Source organism: Hevea brasiliensis, chromosome 18, assembly GCF_030052815.1.
Source record: "Hevea brasiliensis isolate MT/VB/25A 57/8 chromosome 18, ASM3005281v1, whole genome shotgun sequence".
NCBI classification, from domain to species: domain Eukaryota; kingdom Viridiplantae; phylum Streptophyta; class Magnoliopsida; order Malpighiales; family Euphorbiaceae; genus Hevea; species Hevea brasiliensis.
This window is the reverse complement of record NC_079510.1, coordinates 40,071,927-40,091,258: the sequence shown is the minus strand read 5'-3', so window position 1 is coordinate 40,091,258 and position 19,332 is coordinate 40,071,927. Positions and strand designations below refer to the sequence as shown.

Sequence of the window (19,332 nt, the reverse complement as noted above, 5' to 3'; positions counted from 1 at the left end):
AACAAGCCTGTCAAAGCATCCATCCCTGGGGCTTTGTTAGGATGAATGGAAAAAACAGCTTTTCTGATTTCGTCCTTGCTAACTGGTTTTATGAGTTCCTCATTCATATTGCTGGTAATTCGCGAAGTAATTCCTTTAGTGACCAGGTTGAAATTGGTCAATTGAGATGAGTAGATAGTTTGGAAATAATCAATAGCTATAGCTTGAATGTCCTCCAAACTGTGTTTCCAATTCCTAGCATTGTCTTGCAAACCAGAGATAATGTTCTTCCTTCTCCTTTGAATAATTGTTGAATGGAAAAAAGTTGAATTTCGATCCCTAACTTTAAGCCATTGCTGTCTAGCCTTCTGAGCTCAATATAATTCCTCATTTTTAATCTCCTAAACAAGTTAATGCTCAATCTGTCTCACCCTCTCCCCATTCCAGTATGACAAGTTTCGTTTTGCCTCCTCCAATTGTCATTTTAGCTCTTTAATTTTGCGAGCAGAATTGCGATTGACCTTTTTACTCTAGTCAATTAGAGCAGGCCTGCACTGGCTCAATTTTTGTTGAGTGTTTCGCATATCATTTGTATTCACCCTATTCCTCCATGATGCAGAAATTAAGTCCTCCACTTCCTGTTTTTTTGTCTATCTTGCATCGAAGTAAAAATTCCTTTTTGGTTTGCTAATTTTTGGTATTGTAATCAGCAAAAATTTATCAATGGTCCGGCCCCCGATCATCCAAGTGCAAAACATTAGATAGAGGAAAATTAGCCAACCAGTTAGGACTAAAAGACTCGATCAATTCTTTCTTGCACGTTTTGTTGCCCATCTCTCCTATTAATCCCTGTCATCATTGGCCCAACAAAGCCTAAATCCACAATTTTCATATCTTAAACAAAGCAGTTGAACAAATCCTTTTTAGCTCGAGAATTCTACTCCCCAACTTTTTTCTTATGCAAGTAAAGAAAAGCATTAAAATCCCCCATCAAACTAAAATAAGCAGTAAGCTGAGCCTTATAGTTGACTAAAAAATAAAATTGAGCTCACATAGTATCAATATCACAATAGATATAAAACAATAAAAGATCCCATTTCAATTGCAATTGAACATCATAAATTCGTACATGGATGAAAAGGGAATCAGATAAGACCAGTTCTACATCACAATGATCCTCCCAAGCTAAACATAGCCTGCCTGAAGTACCTCTAGAATCTACAAAATAGAAATTAGACATCTTGACAAAGATTCTTTATTCTTAGTTTCCATTAAGAACACCAAGCTTGGGGAATGGAGTTTATAAATTCCTTTTAGATTATGCATTGTCAGGGGTTCCCCACACCCTGACAATTCTAACTCAAGACACTCATTTATCTGGTTGGGCCCATTTATGGCTAGCAACCTCCACCAATTCATCATTAGATTCGTTCACAAATGCCTTCTTTCATTCTTGTTGAGCTCCCTTATCATTTCTGCTTCGTTTATTAGGCAAGATTAGTGCTACATCATGAACTTTTTGTGCTTGTTCCTATATAACAGTAGGCATCTCCTCAATTGTTACCGCTGAATATTGAGTACAAGCAAGACGTTTCCATTTTGGCTTGGACGTAGCTCCTATTGTTGTCTTAGTTGCAAGACCATCATTGCTGGGGTTCAAGTTGGTGTGGGCATCATTTCCATATGGAACATGTTCCAAGTTTATTGGAGACGTGGGCTTAAACAAATGCATTACAAGATGGACCATTGTATCCAATGGAACCCATTCCTTAAACTTAATTCCTCGTTATGGAATAGAAACCACAGGTTTTACAACAATTGGGCAAGGAGTTAGGTTTTCTTATTAGTGGGTTGGGTTTGTGATATTAGGCAGATAAGGTAAGGGTGTTGGGCTTGCAGTAAAATTTTAAGATGGTAAATGGGCAGGCCTTTCTATGTTCTCATTTCCTAGTCTAGGTAAGGAAGTTGTATTTTTCAATTGTCCCAAGGGAAAGAGATTCTCTTTATCTTCTAGTTGGGAGGAATGAGAAATAGGGTTGAGGTTTTTCAGAGCAATGAATGCTCCTTGTTGAAACAAGAGAGTGAGAAAGGGAAATTTTTGAAAAAGATCTTTTATATTGATATTTTTCATACCCGAGAGGGAAAGATATTCATTTAGCTTCTACGACAATTTATCTTCAGGTAACAGATCTACTGCTTTAGGTTCAGAGGTCGAGCTCAAGGCAATACCAGAAAGAAAAGCTTCCTGAATGGGTGATTGATTGGTCAGACCATGTTGACTACCTTTTTGTCCATGCTGGAAATGGAAATTTTCGGCATCCGGTGGTTCCTTCTCCTTGACGCTCCCATTATCCATTCGCAGAACAGGGCAACAAAAATTGTGGATTTTTCCAGTGGATTGTGATGTTTTGTGGTTTGGTTGGTGTTTGGTTTGTATATCAGTGTATCATCATGGATGCAAAGGGGACAACTAGGTTTTTTTACTAGTGGCTCAGGCAGAAGAAAAGGATTTTTGGTCCCATTTATTTGTTATTGTTGAACTTTACTCGATAGGCCTTGTCAATAGTCAAAGGAGCTACCCAGAATGGATGATGTCCCACTACTACTCAATAACACTTGTTGTGGAGCTGCCACCTTCTCTTAACTAAGGCTCTTCTTAGGATAGTGAAAAAGAGACACTTTAAGCCAAAGCCCAAACATCGACTTCATTGTTTTGGGTTGTTCTTTCTCAACACAAGCTTCTATGTTCTTGCAGTCCCTTCCAATATGCCCAATTAGCCCACAGCTATAACATACATTAGGCAATTTCTCATATTTAAGCCGTATCCATTCTATTGTATCATCTGCCTTGCTGTTATAAAAACCTGGTTTGATGGGTAGATCTAGATGTATCTCTACTCTGATTCTCAAGAACATATAGCAGCCTATTGCTCCATCTTGAGTTAAATCTACTTCAAGATATTTGCCAACAAGATCACCAATCAATTTAGCATTATATAGATTCAGTTGATTAGGAGAAAGGCCATGAGCTTGGACCCAAATTGGGGTAGAGTTGAAGCTAAGTTTATCAAAAGGAACATTAGGAGGCCATTCTTGTATAGCTAGTAATTGATTATGCACACACCAAGGCTTATTACGAAGAACTTGCTGGGCATCCACCTTATGGCCAAAAGTTATAAGAAAGATGTTGGGCCTTTTATGAATAATTTGAAAGTGTTGCCTGGTTACCCTGGACTTTGAGAGAGCTGCTTTAAGGGTAGACACACTGAAAGTTCTTTGCAAACAGAGTTTAACGACTAACATTCTTTTGTATACATTTGTTGGCTGAACCACTTTCTACGTTCAAAGGAGCAATCATAAGAGTTAGGGCCAAGGATTTGCAAGGACTAATTCAAGCATATATTGATCAAGTATGGTAGTCGAACATGCCAGGAATTCATGAGGAGCACAAGTATGGCATGTTGATGCAATTCGATTTTCAAAGTCAACCGAACCATGGTCCACCAAATTAAGCCGAACCAAGGTCCAACCAAGTGCACCAAACCAAACCTCTTCCATCCCAAAGAGATTCCAATTCTGTCCATTCAGTAGTCTTGCACTTTATAAGCTTTATTCAAGTTGCAAAGGAAAGTGAAAGAGTCTTTTGTCCAAGATATAAAGGAAAAGCAACATTGCCATTTTTAGCTGCAAGACAAAAGAAATTTTTGTGATCAGATTTCAAAAATCAGATTTGGTTTAGATTTGTAAATGTGGTTTTTACCCAAAATGGGGGTGAATATATTTTATCCAATACTTGGAGAAACTCTTGGATAAAGACTCCAAATGTTGGCAAAACCATAAGCAGCCTTATAAGGCTTTCTTCTTTATTTTGTTAGTTCAGTTTTTAAGATCTGCCATTGTTAAGCTTGTAAGCTTAAGAACTCCTTTGAGAGAGTTTTATGTATGTTCTCCCTAAGTTCCACTAAGAACTTAGATTCAATATAAGTTAGGCACTTATATTGTCTCATTTTGATACTTGACTTTCTTTTACTAATCAAAGTGGTTATTCATCACATATTAGTGTTTATGTCATCTTGTTAGTAAAAGAGTTGTTTAAGTTGTGATTATTGTTTGCTTTTGGACGTTCAAGGGAAAATCATTTCAACAGACTGTGAGCTTGCTTCCAGCCTAGACGTGAGCTTGCATCATTTGGTATCAGAGCTCTTAGCCTTCAAAACCAAGTGAGTTTTCATCTTTGTTGTGTTCTTTTTGTTGCCCTTTCTTATTGGCTTTCTTTAACCTATTTTGCATCTTGTATTATCTTTTGAATGTATGTGTGCTGGGAGTTAACTAATGTTTTGAAGAGAATCTAGCTTGGTTAGTCCTGGAAGTGAAATTGGCAGATTTAACCTAATAGGAGGTTTGTGAATGAATTTTGAAAACCTGAGCAAACCCACCCAAAAAATTGTGAAACTTAGTAGTTCAACTAGACACCATCTGAGGAGATACCACGTAAAATTTCATGTTGAAATTCCCCTATTTGGTAAGGTACCAAAATCTGGCTATAAATTGGATTTTAAATTATTCACAAAGTAAACCCACCCAGAAATTTCTGAAATTTTACAGGCTATCTAGACAGTTTATTGGGAGTCTCCATACCAAATTTCAAGATAAAATTCAATCATTTTCTTATAGAACAAATTTTAGGTACAAGACCATGGGTCACACTGTTTCATATAGCAAACCAACTTAAAATGAGCTGAAATTTTATAGGATGTCTAATTTCTATGTAGGGAAGTCGGTGGTAAATTTTGAGAAAGAAATTCTGTCATTTGCTTGAATCTCTTTTCAAACAGTTTCTCAAAATTATTTCTCTTATTTGTCAGAACATCCATTTTGGAGTCTGCCTTTTTTCTTTGCTTCTTGTATCATAATACATATGTTCTAATTTTCGTATTGTTTTGTCTTGCTTGTGTGGATATCAATCTTAGACAATGTTTGTGAATTTCTTGTATTGACATATATGAGTTCCAAGGGAACCTTGGATTGAGCATATTGAGAGGAAAAATGTCTGAGTGTTGTGAGCATAGCAAGAGAGTAAAAGCCAATTGTGTTAGAGATGAGTGGAGTGAACCTTCTTAAGAATGAACACATAAGGGAGTGAAGCGAGGGAATTTTATTGCTAACTTTGTTTCTTTGTAGCTTACACCATGTCACAAGAAAGGAATGAAGCAGAAAGTAGAAGGAGGAGAAGTGAAGGGAGGAATGAGGAAGCTAGTAATCCGTTGAGAGAGCAAGCAATAGAGCAACAATTTGAGAGAATGTTTGCCTTGATGAGAGATGTAAGGGACAAGTTAGAGAGGCATGATGAACAGTTTGAGGAATTGAGTAGAGAAAGGAAAAGTGAGAGCAGATCTAATGATGTGAGGCAAGGTAGAAGAGGGGATTTAGGAATTCATATTGGGGAAAATAGGAGAGATAGGAGGGAACATGAAAAAGCAGAACCTTATGATCTAGATTGGAGGGATGACCGGTATGAGGAAGAGTGGGAGATGATGATTTTGATAACCATGCCTCTCAAGCAAGTGGGAGAGGAATTCGGCCACCACATCCCAGAGGAAGAGGGATGAGAGGTATAAGGAATGGTAGGATATCAAAAGAAAGCAATAGGGAAGAGATGACCTTAAAGAGAGAGAGATGGTTATGGTTATGGAAGAGAGAGGGAGAGAGTTAATAGAAACATAGGAAGCATTGAAATGAAGATACCATTATTCTATAACAAAAATGATCCCGATGTGTATTTGGAGTAGAAAAGGCAAGTAGAATTAATTTTTGAGTTTTACCATTATTCAAAAGAGAAGAAGGTGAAGTTGGTAACCATTGAATTTAAAGAATATGCTATTTTGTGGTGAGACCAGTTGCAATCTAGGAGAAGGAGGAAGGGAGGCCAAATGGTAGAAACTTAGGAGGAGATGAAAAATTTGTTGAGGGATAGGTTTGTACCTCCACATTATTATAGGAAGCTTTACCAAACGATGCAAAGATTGGTTCAAGGGTCCAAAAGTGTTGAAGACTACCATAAAGCTATGGAGATTGCCATGATTATAGCTAATATTGAAGAGGATCTAGAAGCTACCATGGCTAGATTCCTTAGTGGGTTGAATCAAGACATAGCCAACATAGTGGAGTTACACCACTACATAGATGTGAAAGAGATGGTGTTCATGGCCATGAAGGTTGAAAAATGACTTAAGAAGAAGAATTTGACTAACTATGGTAGTACAACCTATTCAGCTCCTAAGCCTTCATGGAAGCCGAATAGTGAGAAGGCTAAATAAGATAAGTTTGTTCCTAAAGAGTGGAAAGGAAAGGAGAAGGTGGAAGGGAAAAAAAAAAAAGAATGTCACTTTAGTAGCTTCAAAAACCACTAATAGAGCTAGGGACATCAAGTGCTTTAGGTGTTTGAGAAATGGACATATAGCTTCACAGTGTCCTGAAAAGAGAGTTATGATCTTGACTGAAGATGGAGAGTTGGAGAGTGAAGATGACAAGAGTGAGCCAAATGTGCATAATGAAGAGGATGATGGGGATGAGCATAAGTTTGAGGATGTGGATATGGCTTGCACCTTGATCACTATGCATACTTTAACTACACAAGCTGAATTAATTGATAACGGGGATTTGGAGCAAAAAGAGAACATTTTTCACACTAGGTGTCGTATGGGAGTTAAGGTGTGTAATGTGATTGTGGATAGTGGAAGTTGTTACAATGTGGCTAGCACTTTGATGATGGAAAGGTTGGGCATAGCTGCCTTGAACCATCCTAGGCCGTCTGGTTTACAATGGTTGAACTCTTGTGGGAAGGTCAAGATTACCAAGCAAGTGGTGATTCCTTTTTCAATAGGCAAGTACTACGATGAGGTGCTTTGTGATGTGGTGCCTATGCAAGCTACACATCTACTACTTGGGAGACTATGGCAATTCGATAGGAAAGTTTTGCATGATGGCCAAAGTAACACTTACTCCTTTTCTAAGGATGGCCAAAAGGTTACCTTGAACCCTTTAACCCCATCGTAAGTTTTTGAAGACCAACTCCACATTAGAAGATCATGGGGTGAGAAGAATGAGCAGGGGAGTGAAAAAGCTATAGTGCCCGAACTAAAAGAAAGCAATAAAAGTAAGAAGAGAGAAAATAAGAAGGGAAAAGAAAAAGAAAAGAAAGAAAGTTTGGAGCAAAAGGACAGCAAAGAGAGAAAATAAATTTGTATGTCAAGGGGAGGGATGTGAGAGAGTCCTTATATAATGGTATACCATTGTGTTTACTTATGTGTAGGGAATCTTTATTGACTATGACTGACCTTGACCCATCTCTTCCTAGTGTTGCTTGCTCTCTTTTGCAGGAATACAAAGATGTAGTCCTAGATGAGATGCCTCCTAAACTTCCACCCATTAGAGGCATTGAGCATCAGATAGACTTCATGCCTAGAGCATCTCTTCCAAACTGTCCTGCATACAAGAGTAGTCCAGAGGAGACCAAAGAGCTGCAGAGGCAGGTAGAGGAGCTATTGGCTAAGAGTTATGTTAGGGAGAGCATGAGCCCATGTTGGCACCAAACAAGGATGAGACATACCACATGTGTGTTGATTGCCGTGCCATTAATAAAATAATGGTAAAATATTGATATCCCATACCTAGACTTGATGACATGTTGGATGAGCTGAATGGCGCATGCATTTTCTCTAAGATAGATCTTAGGAGTGGTTACCACCAAATTTGCATAAAATTAGGAGATGAATGGAAAATCACTTTTAAGACTAAACATGATTTTTATGAGTGGTTGGATATGCCATTTGGGCTTACAAATGCCCCTAGCACATTTATGAGACTTATGAATCATGTTTTGAGATCTTTTATCAGGAAATTTGTGATTGTTTATTTTGATGACATTCTTATGTATAGTAAGAACATGAATGAGCATATGCATCACTTGAGACTTGTTTTTTATCTGTGGAGAAAAGAAAAGTTGCATGCAAATGTTAATAAATATTCTTTTTGCATGAAGAAAGCTGCCTTTTTAGGTTTTATAGTAAGTGCGAAAGGAGTAGAGATAGATGAGGAAAAGATCAAAGCCATAAAAGAATGGCCTACTCCTAGGAATGCATCTGAAGTTATGAGTTTTCATGAACTAGCTAGTTTTTATAGGAGATTTATACAGAACTTTAGTACACTAGCAGCACCATTGAATAAGTTAGTTAAGAAGAATGTTGCATTTGTTTGGGGTGAGGAACAAGAAAATGCATTTAATTTGTTGAAAGAAAAATTGTGTTTTGCACCTTTGTTGATTTTGGCTGATGTCACTAAAGCTTTTGAGATTGAATGTGATGCTTTTGGGAAAGGTATTGGTGCTATTCTTATACAAGAAAGGAGACCGATAGCCTATTTCAATGAGAAGCTTAGTGGGGCAGATTGTGGTGTTTTGTGGTTTGGTTGGTTTTTGGTTTGTATATCGATTATCATCATGGATGTAAAGGGGACAAGCAGGTTTTTTAACTGATGGCTCAAGCAGGAGAAAAGGATTTTTGGTCCTATTTGTCTGCTGCTATTGAACTTCACTCGATAGGCCTTGTCGGTGGCCAAAGGAGTTACAAGGAATGGATGATATCCCACTACTACTTAATAACACTTGCTGTAGAGCTGACACCGTTTCTTGGCTAAGGCTCTTCTTAGGATAATGAAAAGGAGACACTTTTAGCTAAGGCCCAAACATAAACTTCGTTGTTTCGAGTTGTTCTTTCTCAACACAAGCTTCTATGTTCTTGCAGTCCCTTCCAATTAGCCCACAGCTGTAACATACATCAAGTAATTTCTCATATTTTAGATGTATCCATTCTATTGTATCATCCGCCTTGCTGTTATAAAACTCTGGTTTAATGGATAGATTTAGATGTATCTCTGCTCTGATTCTCAAGAACATATGGTAGCCTATTGCTCCATCTTGAGTTAAATCCACTTCGAGATATTTGCCAACAAGATCACCAATCAGTTTAGCATTATGTGGATTCATTTGATTAGGAGAAAGGCTATGAGCTTGGAACCAAATTGGGGTAGAGTTAAAGCTAAGTTTATCAAAAGGAACATCAGGAGGCCATCCCCGTATAGCTAACAATTGATTGTGCACACACCAAGGCCTATTACGAAAAACTTGCTGGGCCTCCATCTTATGGCCAAAAGTTATAAGAAAGGTGTTGGGTTTTTTTTATGAATAATTCAAAAGTCTAGCCTAGTTACCCAAGACTTTGAAAGAGCTGCTTTAAGGGTAAACAAACTGAAAGTTCTTTACGAAAACAGTTTGGTGACCAACATTCTTTTATATACGTTTGTTGGCTGAACCACTTCACATGTTCAAAGGAGTAATCACAAGAGCTAGGGTAAAGGCTTTGCAAGGATTAATTCAAGCACATATTGATCAACTATGATAGTCCAACATGTAAGGAATTCACAAAGAGCACAAGTATGGCTTGTTGATGCAATTCGATTTTCAAAGTCAACCGAATCATAGTCTAGCAAATTAAGCCAGACCAAGGTCCAACTAAATGCACCAAACCCAACATCTTCCATCCCAAAGAGATTCCAATTCTGTCCATTCAGCAGCCTTGTACCTTGTGAGCTTGATCCAAGTTGCAAAGAAAAGTGAAAGTCTCTTGTCCAAGATATAAAGGAAAAAGCAACATTATCATTTTCGATTATAAGAGAAAAGAAACTTTTGTGATCACATTTTAAAATTCAAATTTGATTCAGACTTGTAAATGTGATTTTTATCTAAAATGAGGGTGAATATATTTTATCCAATACTAGGAGAAACTCTTTAATAAAAACTCTAAGTGTGGGTAGAACCATGGACAGCTTTGTAAGGTTTTCTTCTTCATTTTATTAGTTCAATTTTAAGGATATGCCATTATTAAGCTTGTAAGCTTAAGAACTCCTTTGAAACGATTTTATGTATGTTCTTCCTAAGTTCCACTAAAAACTTAGATTCAATATAACTCGATCACTTATATCGTCTCATTTTGACATCTAATATAATCTTGCACAAGTTATCCTATTTGTATTAGATCCTTGACATGTTATTTGTCACATGTTGATGTTTATATCATCTTGTTAGTAAAAGAGTTGTTTAAGTTGTGATTATTACTTGGTTTTGAATGTTTCATGGGAAAATCATTTCAATAAAATGTGAGCTTGCTTCCAACCTAGACATGAGCTTGCATCTTGCTAAGCACCCACCTCATGGCCAAAAGTTATAAGAAAGATGTTGGGCTTTTTAGGAATAATTCGAAAGTCTTGCCTGGTTACCCAGGACTTTAAGAGAGCTGCTTTAAGGGTAGACACACTGAAAGTTCTTTGTGAACAGAGTTAAGCGACTAACATTCTTTTGTATACATTTGTTGGCTGAACCACTTTCTATGTTCTAGTCTGACACCACAGTGCGGAGGGGCAGAGAACTTTCGACTTCTTTAGCTTCACCACTCCTTTCTGCAACAATCTTTGACATTCCAAACATCTGAAATTGAAGATCTTCGATTATAAAATGAAAGCTTCCAGACAAGGAGAAAATTAGTATTGGATTTGTAAGTGGGAATTTTAACCTTTTGGATGGTCTTCTTAAAGCAGCTCTTGTGCTCATCCATAGATGCATGAATGAATTCATCAATGTGATCCTTCAAATCCTCCATAAAAGTGGCCTCCTCATTCTTCTTCTTTCGACATGAAGAGACAACAGGTGATTGTTGTTTTTGCTGTTGACTATTTTGTTTTTCCATATTTTGTATTTCCTGGAACACATGAATTAATTTCCAAATATAACATCACCAAAAAGTAGAGGGGAAAATGAGAACAATAATACTATCTATCATGGTCTCACTCTACCCAATTTCCAAGATTTGTCCAAAGCCAGGCAAAAGAATCTTCATAAAAACACCTAGTCTGTGAGTTTCCAAAGGGTAATATACATAAAATTGATTTCATTGACGAACAACCATTCTACTATAACATCTCACAAGGAAAAAAAAAAATGCTATCATCACAATTTTCCACCCCCTTCTCACCTAGTCACAAATCAAAATAATTCGAAATATAGAGGCATAGCAGGTTCTTAAGTTTAAGAAGATGAAACCTAATAACCAAAATTTTCATTCATTGGAAATTGAAAGCTTCATCACTTATTCCTGAGAATAAAATCATTTGCATTTGTATTTACTTGAGCAAACATATGACAAACTTAACCACAACATTTTTCTGCAACAAGAAGATTGCGACTTTGCATAAAATTCACCAATGTCAAGAGCCTTCTTACAATATATTTACATATCAAACTATGTTTAACAAATATAGGATGTCTTATTCATCAAACAACTTGAACTCAACTCAGCAACTCTCACTACACTGCTACGATACATGATTCAATACGCTTTTATGTTGTATATAAAGTTAATTATATATTGACACAAATAAATCATGTTTGCTTGCCTTGGAACAAAAGATTGCATGAAATAATAGTCCTAATTCGATACATATGAATTTTTAATTCCAAAAACAGCCACACTTATGCAATGCCAACCAAAGATATCAGGAAAGGCAAAAATAAGAGGAATTGACAATCTCCCAGGCAACTACTAATCGTCATATAGATAGTTAATGTGAACCCATCAAAATTTAAGAAAAATTTAATTACCCAACAAGTTGATGGGGAAAAAATGTGGTTTTGTTTGTCACTAGAAGTTTAAAAATCACAGCGTAATAAGAAATCTATAAAGCTGGGTGTAAAAGAACTAGAGAAGAAAGAACGGTTGAGCCATTGCCCCAGCTTAATTGATGGGAAAAACTTAGTATACCTAAATTACCCTCATCTACTACTCTACTATTACTAGTTATTTTTATTTTCCTTGCACTCTTTTCCAATGTACGCAGGTTTCAATGACTAGAACAATTGCCTAATATTTGCATTCCAGTAAACAAAATGAATAAGCTAAAACTGTTGCAGTGACGTGAGCAGTTAAAAACTAAAACAAAAATAGCAGAACAAGATCCACAGATTCATATAATACTCTAGGTCCACAGATTCATATAATACTCTAGGCTCCAGCAACAAAAAGGCAAACAAAATTTGCAGAACCCGCTAGTGCAACAGTTAATCAATAGAAAATAGAAAATCTAACACTATGTAACAAATTAAAATTCTTTCAAAAAAAGAATCAAAAGCAGGGAATAACATTGAGACATTTTATCGAACAACTGATGTACAACATCCAAGTTCATCACAAATTTTACCAAGCACAAGGCATATCATAGAACAAGGTGCTTCATCAGACCATTAAAATTTGAGAAATTTGGATATAGCAGCGGTCAAAAAGAAATCCATAAAAAAGAGAAAGACGATGATAACGACAAAAACATGAAGATTATAGGGGAAAGAAAGAATATGCATAATCTGAAATCAAAACTATGAGACACGTATACCCAGAGTTTCTTTGAATTGAAAATTTTGCTTGCGTGAAAAATCAGACGGCCAAAGAGCTAGTTCGGGGGTGATGTGAATTACGTCTGCGCTCGAAAAGAGGATTCTCTGGGCTGGTTTTTGACAAATACGACCTAAACTACGTATGGTCTACGTGTTGTCACGTAGAGTAATATTTCTCTTTCTTGGACGGCAAGCTTGGGCTATAAAATATATTTCTTTCTTGTGGTTGGATTTATTGGGCTTCTTATTTGTTTTTTTTTTAATTATTGTAAGCATAGTTTAAAAAATAATTGAAAAAGTAATTTAAGTATATTAAAATTTTTATGATAGCATATATTAAATTTAATTTAGAATTAATATTAATGGTTTTTAACTAATATATTTAAAGTTATATTTTTTTAATAATAACTCAAATAATAATATTAAATAAATCCTTAAATTCACTTAAATATATATTCATCTCACACTAACAAATTAATTTGTAGAGCTATGGTCAAGAAAAATTCAGAATTAATTTACAAAAGTTGAACAGAACTTGCTATGGAATGTTGTTCAAGAGTTACTACATTAAATAAGATCATACAACTTTGTAATGAAATAAAATACAAAATTTAACACTTATTTACTGAAAATAAATTCGTTTATATATATATATATATATATATATGGATTGAAAATAATACTGTAGATACTGATAGACCCATCTGATAATTTATTAAAAAGGCATATTATAAAATTATTATAATTGCTTATAATATGTGAGATGTAAGACTCTCCAACTCCTTTAAGAAATAAAGTGCTTCTCTATTATCGTCAAAAAAATATGGCATATAATTTTAAAAAGCTCTTAAATTAAGCTTATTCGAATTGAATTAACATAAGATTACAGGTTTTGGGTCATGTTCATCAATAGCTTTAAGGTAATATTTAATATTTTGACTAAGATCAAAATACTACCTCTTGTTTATATTATTTAGTGACATAATATTTATACTAGTGTTTAAAGGTTAAGGAAATAATTTTTGAAAAAAATTTTTGACTATAATTAATAAGATTTTATTATTATTTTTATATTTAATAATTTATATAATAGTTATTTTTATCAAACATTTATATTTTAATAGTTATATAAACAATTAGCTACTAATCACTAACGGCGAATAAAATAATTAATAATTATTAAAATAATTGATAACTATTAAAATAATTAATATTGTCCAATAAATTCTTATACCACTAAAAATGATGGATTGATACAGTCTTGCATAGGAGAGCTAGAAGATTTTTTTTTTTTTTTTTAGTCTTTTCTTTTTTCATTTATAAACATGAAATCGACAAGTGAGGAAATGTAACTTGGAACATTTATATGCTATTTGTTTAAAATTATAAATAATAATCAACTTAAAAATTGCAAATGGGTATGCCAAAATTGACATCAGCACTCTAAAATTTGAATATAATTAATAAAAATAAAATAGGTGAATTGAAAAAAAAAAAAAACACTAAACCTTTAGGTGATTTTATAATTTTATCTTAAGGTTTTAATTTTAAATTAAATATCCTCATATTTTATCTGGAGTGTAATTATATTCAAAATTTAAAATCAATTACTGCTGCATTTAAGAGATTTCGAATTTCAGGAGTTAATTTTAAATATTAGGTTTACATCCAATACAAAACATTAAGATACCTAATCCAAAATTGAAACTTAAAAAAAAAAAATTATAAAATGATATAAAAGTTTAATGTTTTTGTCCAATTAGCCAAATAAAAAGTAGCTAGATTAAAATTGATATAAATACTTTTAATTTATTTAAGTGATTAAACCTTTTCAATAAAGTATAAAGTTTTTTTTTAATTTTTTTATAATTAATTTCAATTAAAATTTACATTTTAAACTTAATAATTCTAAAGAAGACTCAATATAATTGAGTTAAAGCTCATTCCTAAGCACAGATTTTTTTTTTTTAGTGCGAGAATAAGTTTTTTTTTTTTTTTTTTAATCTTCTCATGTTTTATGAATCCACAAATTTAGGTATATTTTCCATTTAATATAATGACTAATATAGTTTTATAAAGGCATAAAAGGACTCAATTAATGGTGTAGTTTAATTAAGTCCTTGGAGACACTGGTTCATCACACTATTCTTCTTCTTCTTGTCATGATTTTTTTATTTTTATTTTCATGTTTTTGTGGTTCCTGGGGAGATAAATCATTGAAATTCTATTTTGCAAGATTTCTTTCTCACAATTGGCTCAACCCCACCAGACAGCCCCCACCCCCCCCAACAAAAGCCCAAGAACTTCTGCTTATAAAGAGCAGCCATTGCACCCTCTTTCCACAAATCTTCTTTTCTCCTTCACTTTTTACTCTCTTAATCCTTCTCATTACTCCTTCCATTCCCTTGAAGCCTTTTTCAGAACCTTGAAAGGGCATATAGCAGTTCCCTTTTTTCTTTTAAAGAATCTGTGTGTTCCACCATTATTATTTATATATTATATATATAAGAAATGGCATCAAAATCAACGTCCTCTGGTGGGTCTGGTTCCTGGACTGCACAGCAGAACAAAGCCTTTGAAAACGCTTTGGTTGTGTATGAGGAGGACACCCCTGACCGTTGGGCCAATATCGCCAGAGCAGTTGGCGGCAAAACTGCTGAAGAAGTGAAAAGGCACTATGAACTCCTTGTTGAGGATATCAAGAATATTGAATCTGGCCAAGTTCCCTTACCCAATTACGAGCCCACCATTACCAGAGGTAATTAACTTCTTTTTCCCCTGAAATACTTCAGCGAATGTATGCCCTGATTTTGCAGCCATTTGCATGCAAGAATCAAAGCTTATAGCCTTTTCTTTTTACTTGGATTCTCTTTTTTATAACCCTTTTCTTTTTCTTGTTTCAACTTCTTTAAAAAAAAAAATTCTTCAGATTGTTTTCAATAGCTAAATACTATTTCAGATTTTAAGCTTTTTTTTTTTTTCTTTAAAGAAGTCAAACTGAGCATTAAATGGGTGGTAATAAAATAATGAGAAGAGATGGGAAGAGTAACCAAAGCTATATAAGAAGTACTTTATCCTATTTTAAATTAACGTGAGATCTTAACACAGGACGAGCCAAAATGTGAAGCTGCTGTTAGCTGGAGGAAAGCCGAAGAATCATCAACAGCAATCAAGAAGAACACTTTACTCTATTTTCTATGATTTTATTTGAAGCCGTGCTTGTTTAGTATATGTTCTACTAATAAACCTACTAGTCTTTTTATTAATTTCTGTCTTTTCCTTTTATATATATGAAAAGAAGGAAGGCACTTTGAATCATGTGATTCTTGTATTCTCATGTGCTTTTCACTGTATAAGCATGCATAATAAATATTTTGTTTAATTATTAGTGTGGGTTTTCAGAATTTTTTTTAAAATCTTTTTTTTCAACTTTAGAATGCAATGGAAAAATTAAAATTTGAATACAGAATTGAGATCTCAAGAGAATGGCAAGAAAAATAAGCAATTTCTTGAGAAGGACAGAGCCAGAGGAATTGTGGGTAGAACAACAGGGTGGTAGGGCAGGTGTAGAGACTGGAAAATTGCTTACTCGAAAAAAAAATTGATTTTTCATTTACATTAAATTAATGTCATTGTTGATTTTTTTTTTTTAGCTAGAAATATAATCACCCAATAGGGTCACCACCTTACATAACAATAAATAAATTTAAAAAATGTTAAATAGTTATTTTTTTATTTTATTTTTTATAATTATTATTTTTTAATTTATCATTTCATGGAGATTATCTTATAAAAATTATCGACATATTATATAAAGTATTGTAATTAATGTAATAGTATTATTGGGTGTCTAATTAAGCTCTTGATCTTTCTAGTCATTATTGAACAGTCTAAATTTGGTTAATAAAAATATTTGCATTTTTTTTAATTAAGATTTAATTTTGTTAAAAATATACTTTTAAAAATTTTAAGTATATTAAACTAAAGGAAAGAATTATGTCCTTCTAAATTATTTTTCAAAAAAAAAAAAAATCTCATATGCATAAGCTGCTTTAGTAATAGTAGTAATGAACCTGTCGGTGAAATGATTTTAAAGTGCATGAAAATTTTCATAAAATCACTTAATTTTAATAATAAAATAAAAATAATTAAACAAAAAAAAATTATTTGTCAATTGTCATGTCAATATGACAATGTCCCTATGCATGCTCATTTACGTAATACAATTCCATTATCTCCCCACATTTGCTATGAACCATAATTATTTTTTTTTTATCAATCATTACATTTCCAACAATCTTATTATTTAAGCTTAATTATATTTTAATATGGTTAAAGTTATTAGATTTTGATAAAATTTAGCAATTTAATTAATTACCAAGTATAATTTCTTCAATAGAACATATAAATCAATAAATTAAAAGAAATTATTTCTTAGTTAGGATATTAAAATTTTAGCTAAAATCAAAATTAAGGGACTTTTTTAATATAAAATAAAATAAAATTTAATAACCCTCTATTTTACCTTATGAAAAATTTAATTAATTACCACTGTAACTTGCTGATTAGTTACAGTGGCCAACAACCGTTGCTTGAATAAACCATTCGATTTGTTCCATTGTTTTTTTCCTTTGTTTTGATTTTGGATTCATATTCGATGTGCGCTTTACTAAATAATGACAGGTGGCATCATAAATTGCCCTTTAGGATATTAATGTCCAATTTAAGAGTTTAATAGCTAAAAACATAAAAATATTTAGCCTAATTAACCTTCACGATTTTGATTCACACGATTTCAAAAGAAATTAGTTTAATTCAAATAAATTAGATATCGAGTTATCATAAACTCACTTGATAAGATTTGTAATAAATGAGAATTACAGGTGAGAATTCTTATTGATGCCATTTCTATCTAACCACAAATGGATTTACTTTTGATACATATTTTGAGTCTCTCAAATACTTTAATAAATCTAACAAAGGGGGAAAGCTCTTACTCAAGAAGTTGCTCTAAACATAGAGGCAATTGCTCTCACTTACACTACAGAATCCCTTGTACTCTTCTGTCACACACTGATTTAATCAAATAGAAGCTCTTAGAGGCTCCATGCTGGACAGTAACTTTCTCTTCATCTTGTAACAGAAATAAAGAGTTCAAATATATCTTGTCTCAGGTACCACCACTTTGCAAGCTCTCAGAATCTGCTGGCTTTAAACCGCATCAATACTAAGAAAAAAAAAAAGTTGTTGGATATGATAATTCAAAAAGAGTAATATATATATATATATATATATATATATATATATATATATATATATATATTTCACAAAAATTTATAAATTTTTTATTCTGATCAGTTTCATTTTAATAAATGCAAATATTAATTTGTAAGAACTCTCATTGGCAATACCTTTACACCCTCGAGATGGAAAGTTCGGATATCATAAACAATGTAAAAGCCAAAAGCCAAGATTCAGTGTAAGGAAGTGTGGAAATCTAATATTTTATCTATTTATTTATTTATTTATTTTAATTAGTTTATAATAATTTAATATATTTATCTAAATAATAATAATAAAAATAAATTTTTAGAGTAGTTGTAACTATTCAACGAAACAAAATGAAATTAAATTCACACATTATTGAATAAAAAAAAGTATTTTTATCTTGAAAATAGAATCCAAGGTGATGAATAGAGAAATAAAAATTTAGGAATTCTCTACGCACATCAGATTATAAATCATAAATTATATATATATATATAACAATAAATAAAATATAATGAAATACCTGTTGAGAGTAGGCAAAGCACGGAGATGGTTCAAAAAGTAATGATATATAAAATGAGAGAACTAATCACTAGAGCGCCTTTTATTGAGAGAAATCTCAGGAAGTCACCCGTACTAGAGGGAGTCCAACTCTAATACCACATTGTAATGGCCCGGCCCATTGGCTAGTATTGTCTAGCTTGGCTCAATCCATACTAGGACTCACAAATTTGTCCCTTAGGCTTTTACACCCAAAAGAGTGCTAATCACTTAGGAAGGCTCACATATATATAGCTCAAATCTTTTCTTTCCGTTTTCGATATGGGACACAAAGTTTTCACCCTAGTGCGTAGCTAGTTGAACAAGCACGTCCCAACTCTATCCCTGGATGTGAGAGGAAGGATCCTACCGAACAGACAAAGGCTAATCTTTGTTGGGGAACGACTAGAAAATAGGAGTACCCTTGGTGACCATCACATTAAGAAAAGAAGAAGTCTCAAAGCTCAGCCCATAACTGATCGAATGTGGCTCGAATCAACTTAACTTGATTTAATCCAGTTTCATTTCTTTATTCCATTCTATTTTATTTTATCTCCTATTAACGTTGATTTATTCAATTTCTCATTTTTCAAAGCACAGCCAACTCACCTATGCTCCCTCCTAGTTAACCAAACTAGTTAACTGCACAGGAGACTTTTTGCTGATTCAGATAAAATTGGGCCCTCAAGCTCCAAACATGGTTCTCACCTTCAAATTCAAATGGAAGCCAGTAGGTCATGCACTTAGGAATGCTCTCGACCGCTTATTCCCAAATACAACCTGGTACTCCATTTTATTATCTCAAGATGTTCTCGACTGCTTATTTATGATCTGACGTTGCACATTACGTAATCGATATGACTAGTGGCATCCATGTGTCCATAGCCATAAACTACGTCAAAAATTTTTTTTCTCCAACAGCTAAATTGCATGCCCACAGTCCATGCTAGAAACGAAGCAGAAAACAAAATCATGGTTGTTAAAGTTGAACTACCCAATTCATTGCTTCATGAAAAGGCCCTCCTCCATTCACCCAAAATTCAGTTCAG

At 33.6% G+C, this 19,332-nt stretch overlaps 3 protein-coding genes across 7 annotated transcripts; 1 reads left to right on the top strand and 2 right to left on the bottom strand.

The window, feature by feature from the left end:
• Positions 1-2,619: 2,619 nt before the first annotated feature.
• LOC131175875 (uncharacterized) lies at positions 2,620-3,282 on the bottom strand. Its single transcript, XM_058140556.1, has one exon. It carries the CDS (start codon positions 3,280-3,282, stop codon positions 2,620-2,622), a length of 663 nt encoding a protein of 220 aa, XP_057996539.1.
• A 1-nt stretch (position 3,283) lies between these two features.
• On the bottom strand, positions 3,284-12,678 carry LOC110636883 (uncharacterized). 5 transcript variants are annotated; one of them, XM_058140868.1, is made up of 4 exons: positions 10,885-12,250; positions 10,605-10,790; positions 10,424-10,519; positions 3,284-3,308 (listed from the first exon to the last, which is right to left on the bottom strand). In XM_058140868.1, exons 1-3 carry the CDS (start codon positions 10,981-10,983, stop codon positions 10,427-10,429), a joined length of 378 nt encoding a protein of 125 aa, XP_057996851.1. In that variant the 5' UTR covers positions 10,984-12,250; the 3' UTR covers positions 3,284-3,308; positions 10,424-10,426. The 5 variants fall into 5 exon arrangements, with proteins under 5 accessions (XP_057996851.1, XP_057996850.1, XP_057996852.1 ...); XM_058140867.1 differs by lacking the exon at positions 3,284-3,308 and adding an exon at positions 9,335-9,347; XM_058140869.1 differs by lacking the exons at positions 3,284-3,308; positions 10,885-12,250 and adding an exon at positions 12,475-12,678 and having other exon boundaries at positions 10,257-10,519.
• A 2,162-nt stretch (positions 12,679-14,840) lies between these two features.
• Positions 14,841-15,863, top strand: LOC110636885 (protein RADIALIS-like 1). The gene is made up of 2 exons (XM_021786762.2): positions 14,841-15,233; positions 15,584-15,863. Exons 1-2 carry the CDS (start codon positions 14,987-14,989, stop codon positions 15,598-15,600), a joined length of 264 nt encoding a protein of 87 aa, XP_021642454.2. The 5' UTR covers positions 14,841-14,986; the 3' UTR covers positions 15,601-15,863.
• Positions 15,864-19,332: the final 3,469 nt, after the last annotated feature.

What these genes read in the sequence shown, in the direction of transcription:
- LOC131175875 (XM_058140556.1), bottom strand. Translation starts at nt 3,282, where the DNA reads ATGTTAGTCGTTAAACTCTGTTTGCAAAGAACTTTCAGTGTGTCTACC.
- LOC110636883 (XM_058140868.1), bottom strand. Translation starts at nt 10,983, where the DNA reads ATGAAATCAATTTTATGTATATTACCCTTTGGAAACTCACAGACTAGG. An exon ending in GGACAAATCTTGGAAATTGG is followed by an intron (nt 10,791 to 10,884) that starts GTAGAGTGAGAC and finishes CATGTGTTCCAG; the next exon opens with GAAATACAAAATATGGAAAA. An exon ending in TTAAGAAGACCATCCAAAAG is followed by an intron (nt 10,520 to 10,604) that starts GTTAAAATTCCC and finishes CTTCAATTTCAG; the next exon opens with ATGTTTGGAATGTCAAAGAT.
- LOC110636885 (XM_021786762.2), top strand. Translation starts at nt 14,987, where the DNA reads ATGGCATCAAAATCAACGTCCTCTGGTGGGTCTGGTTCCTGGACTGCA.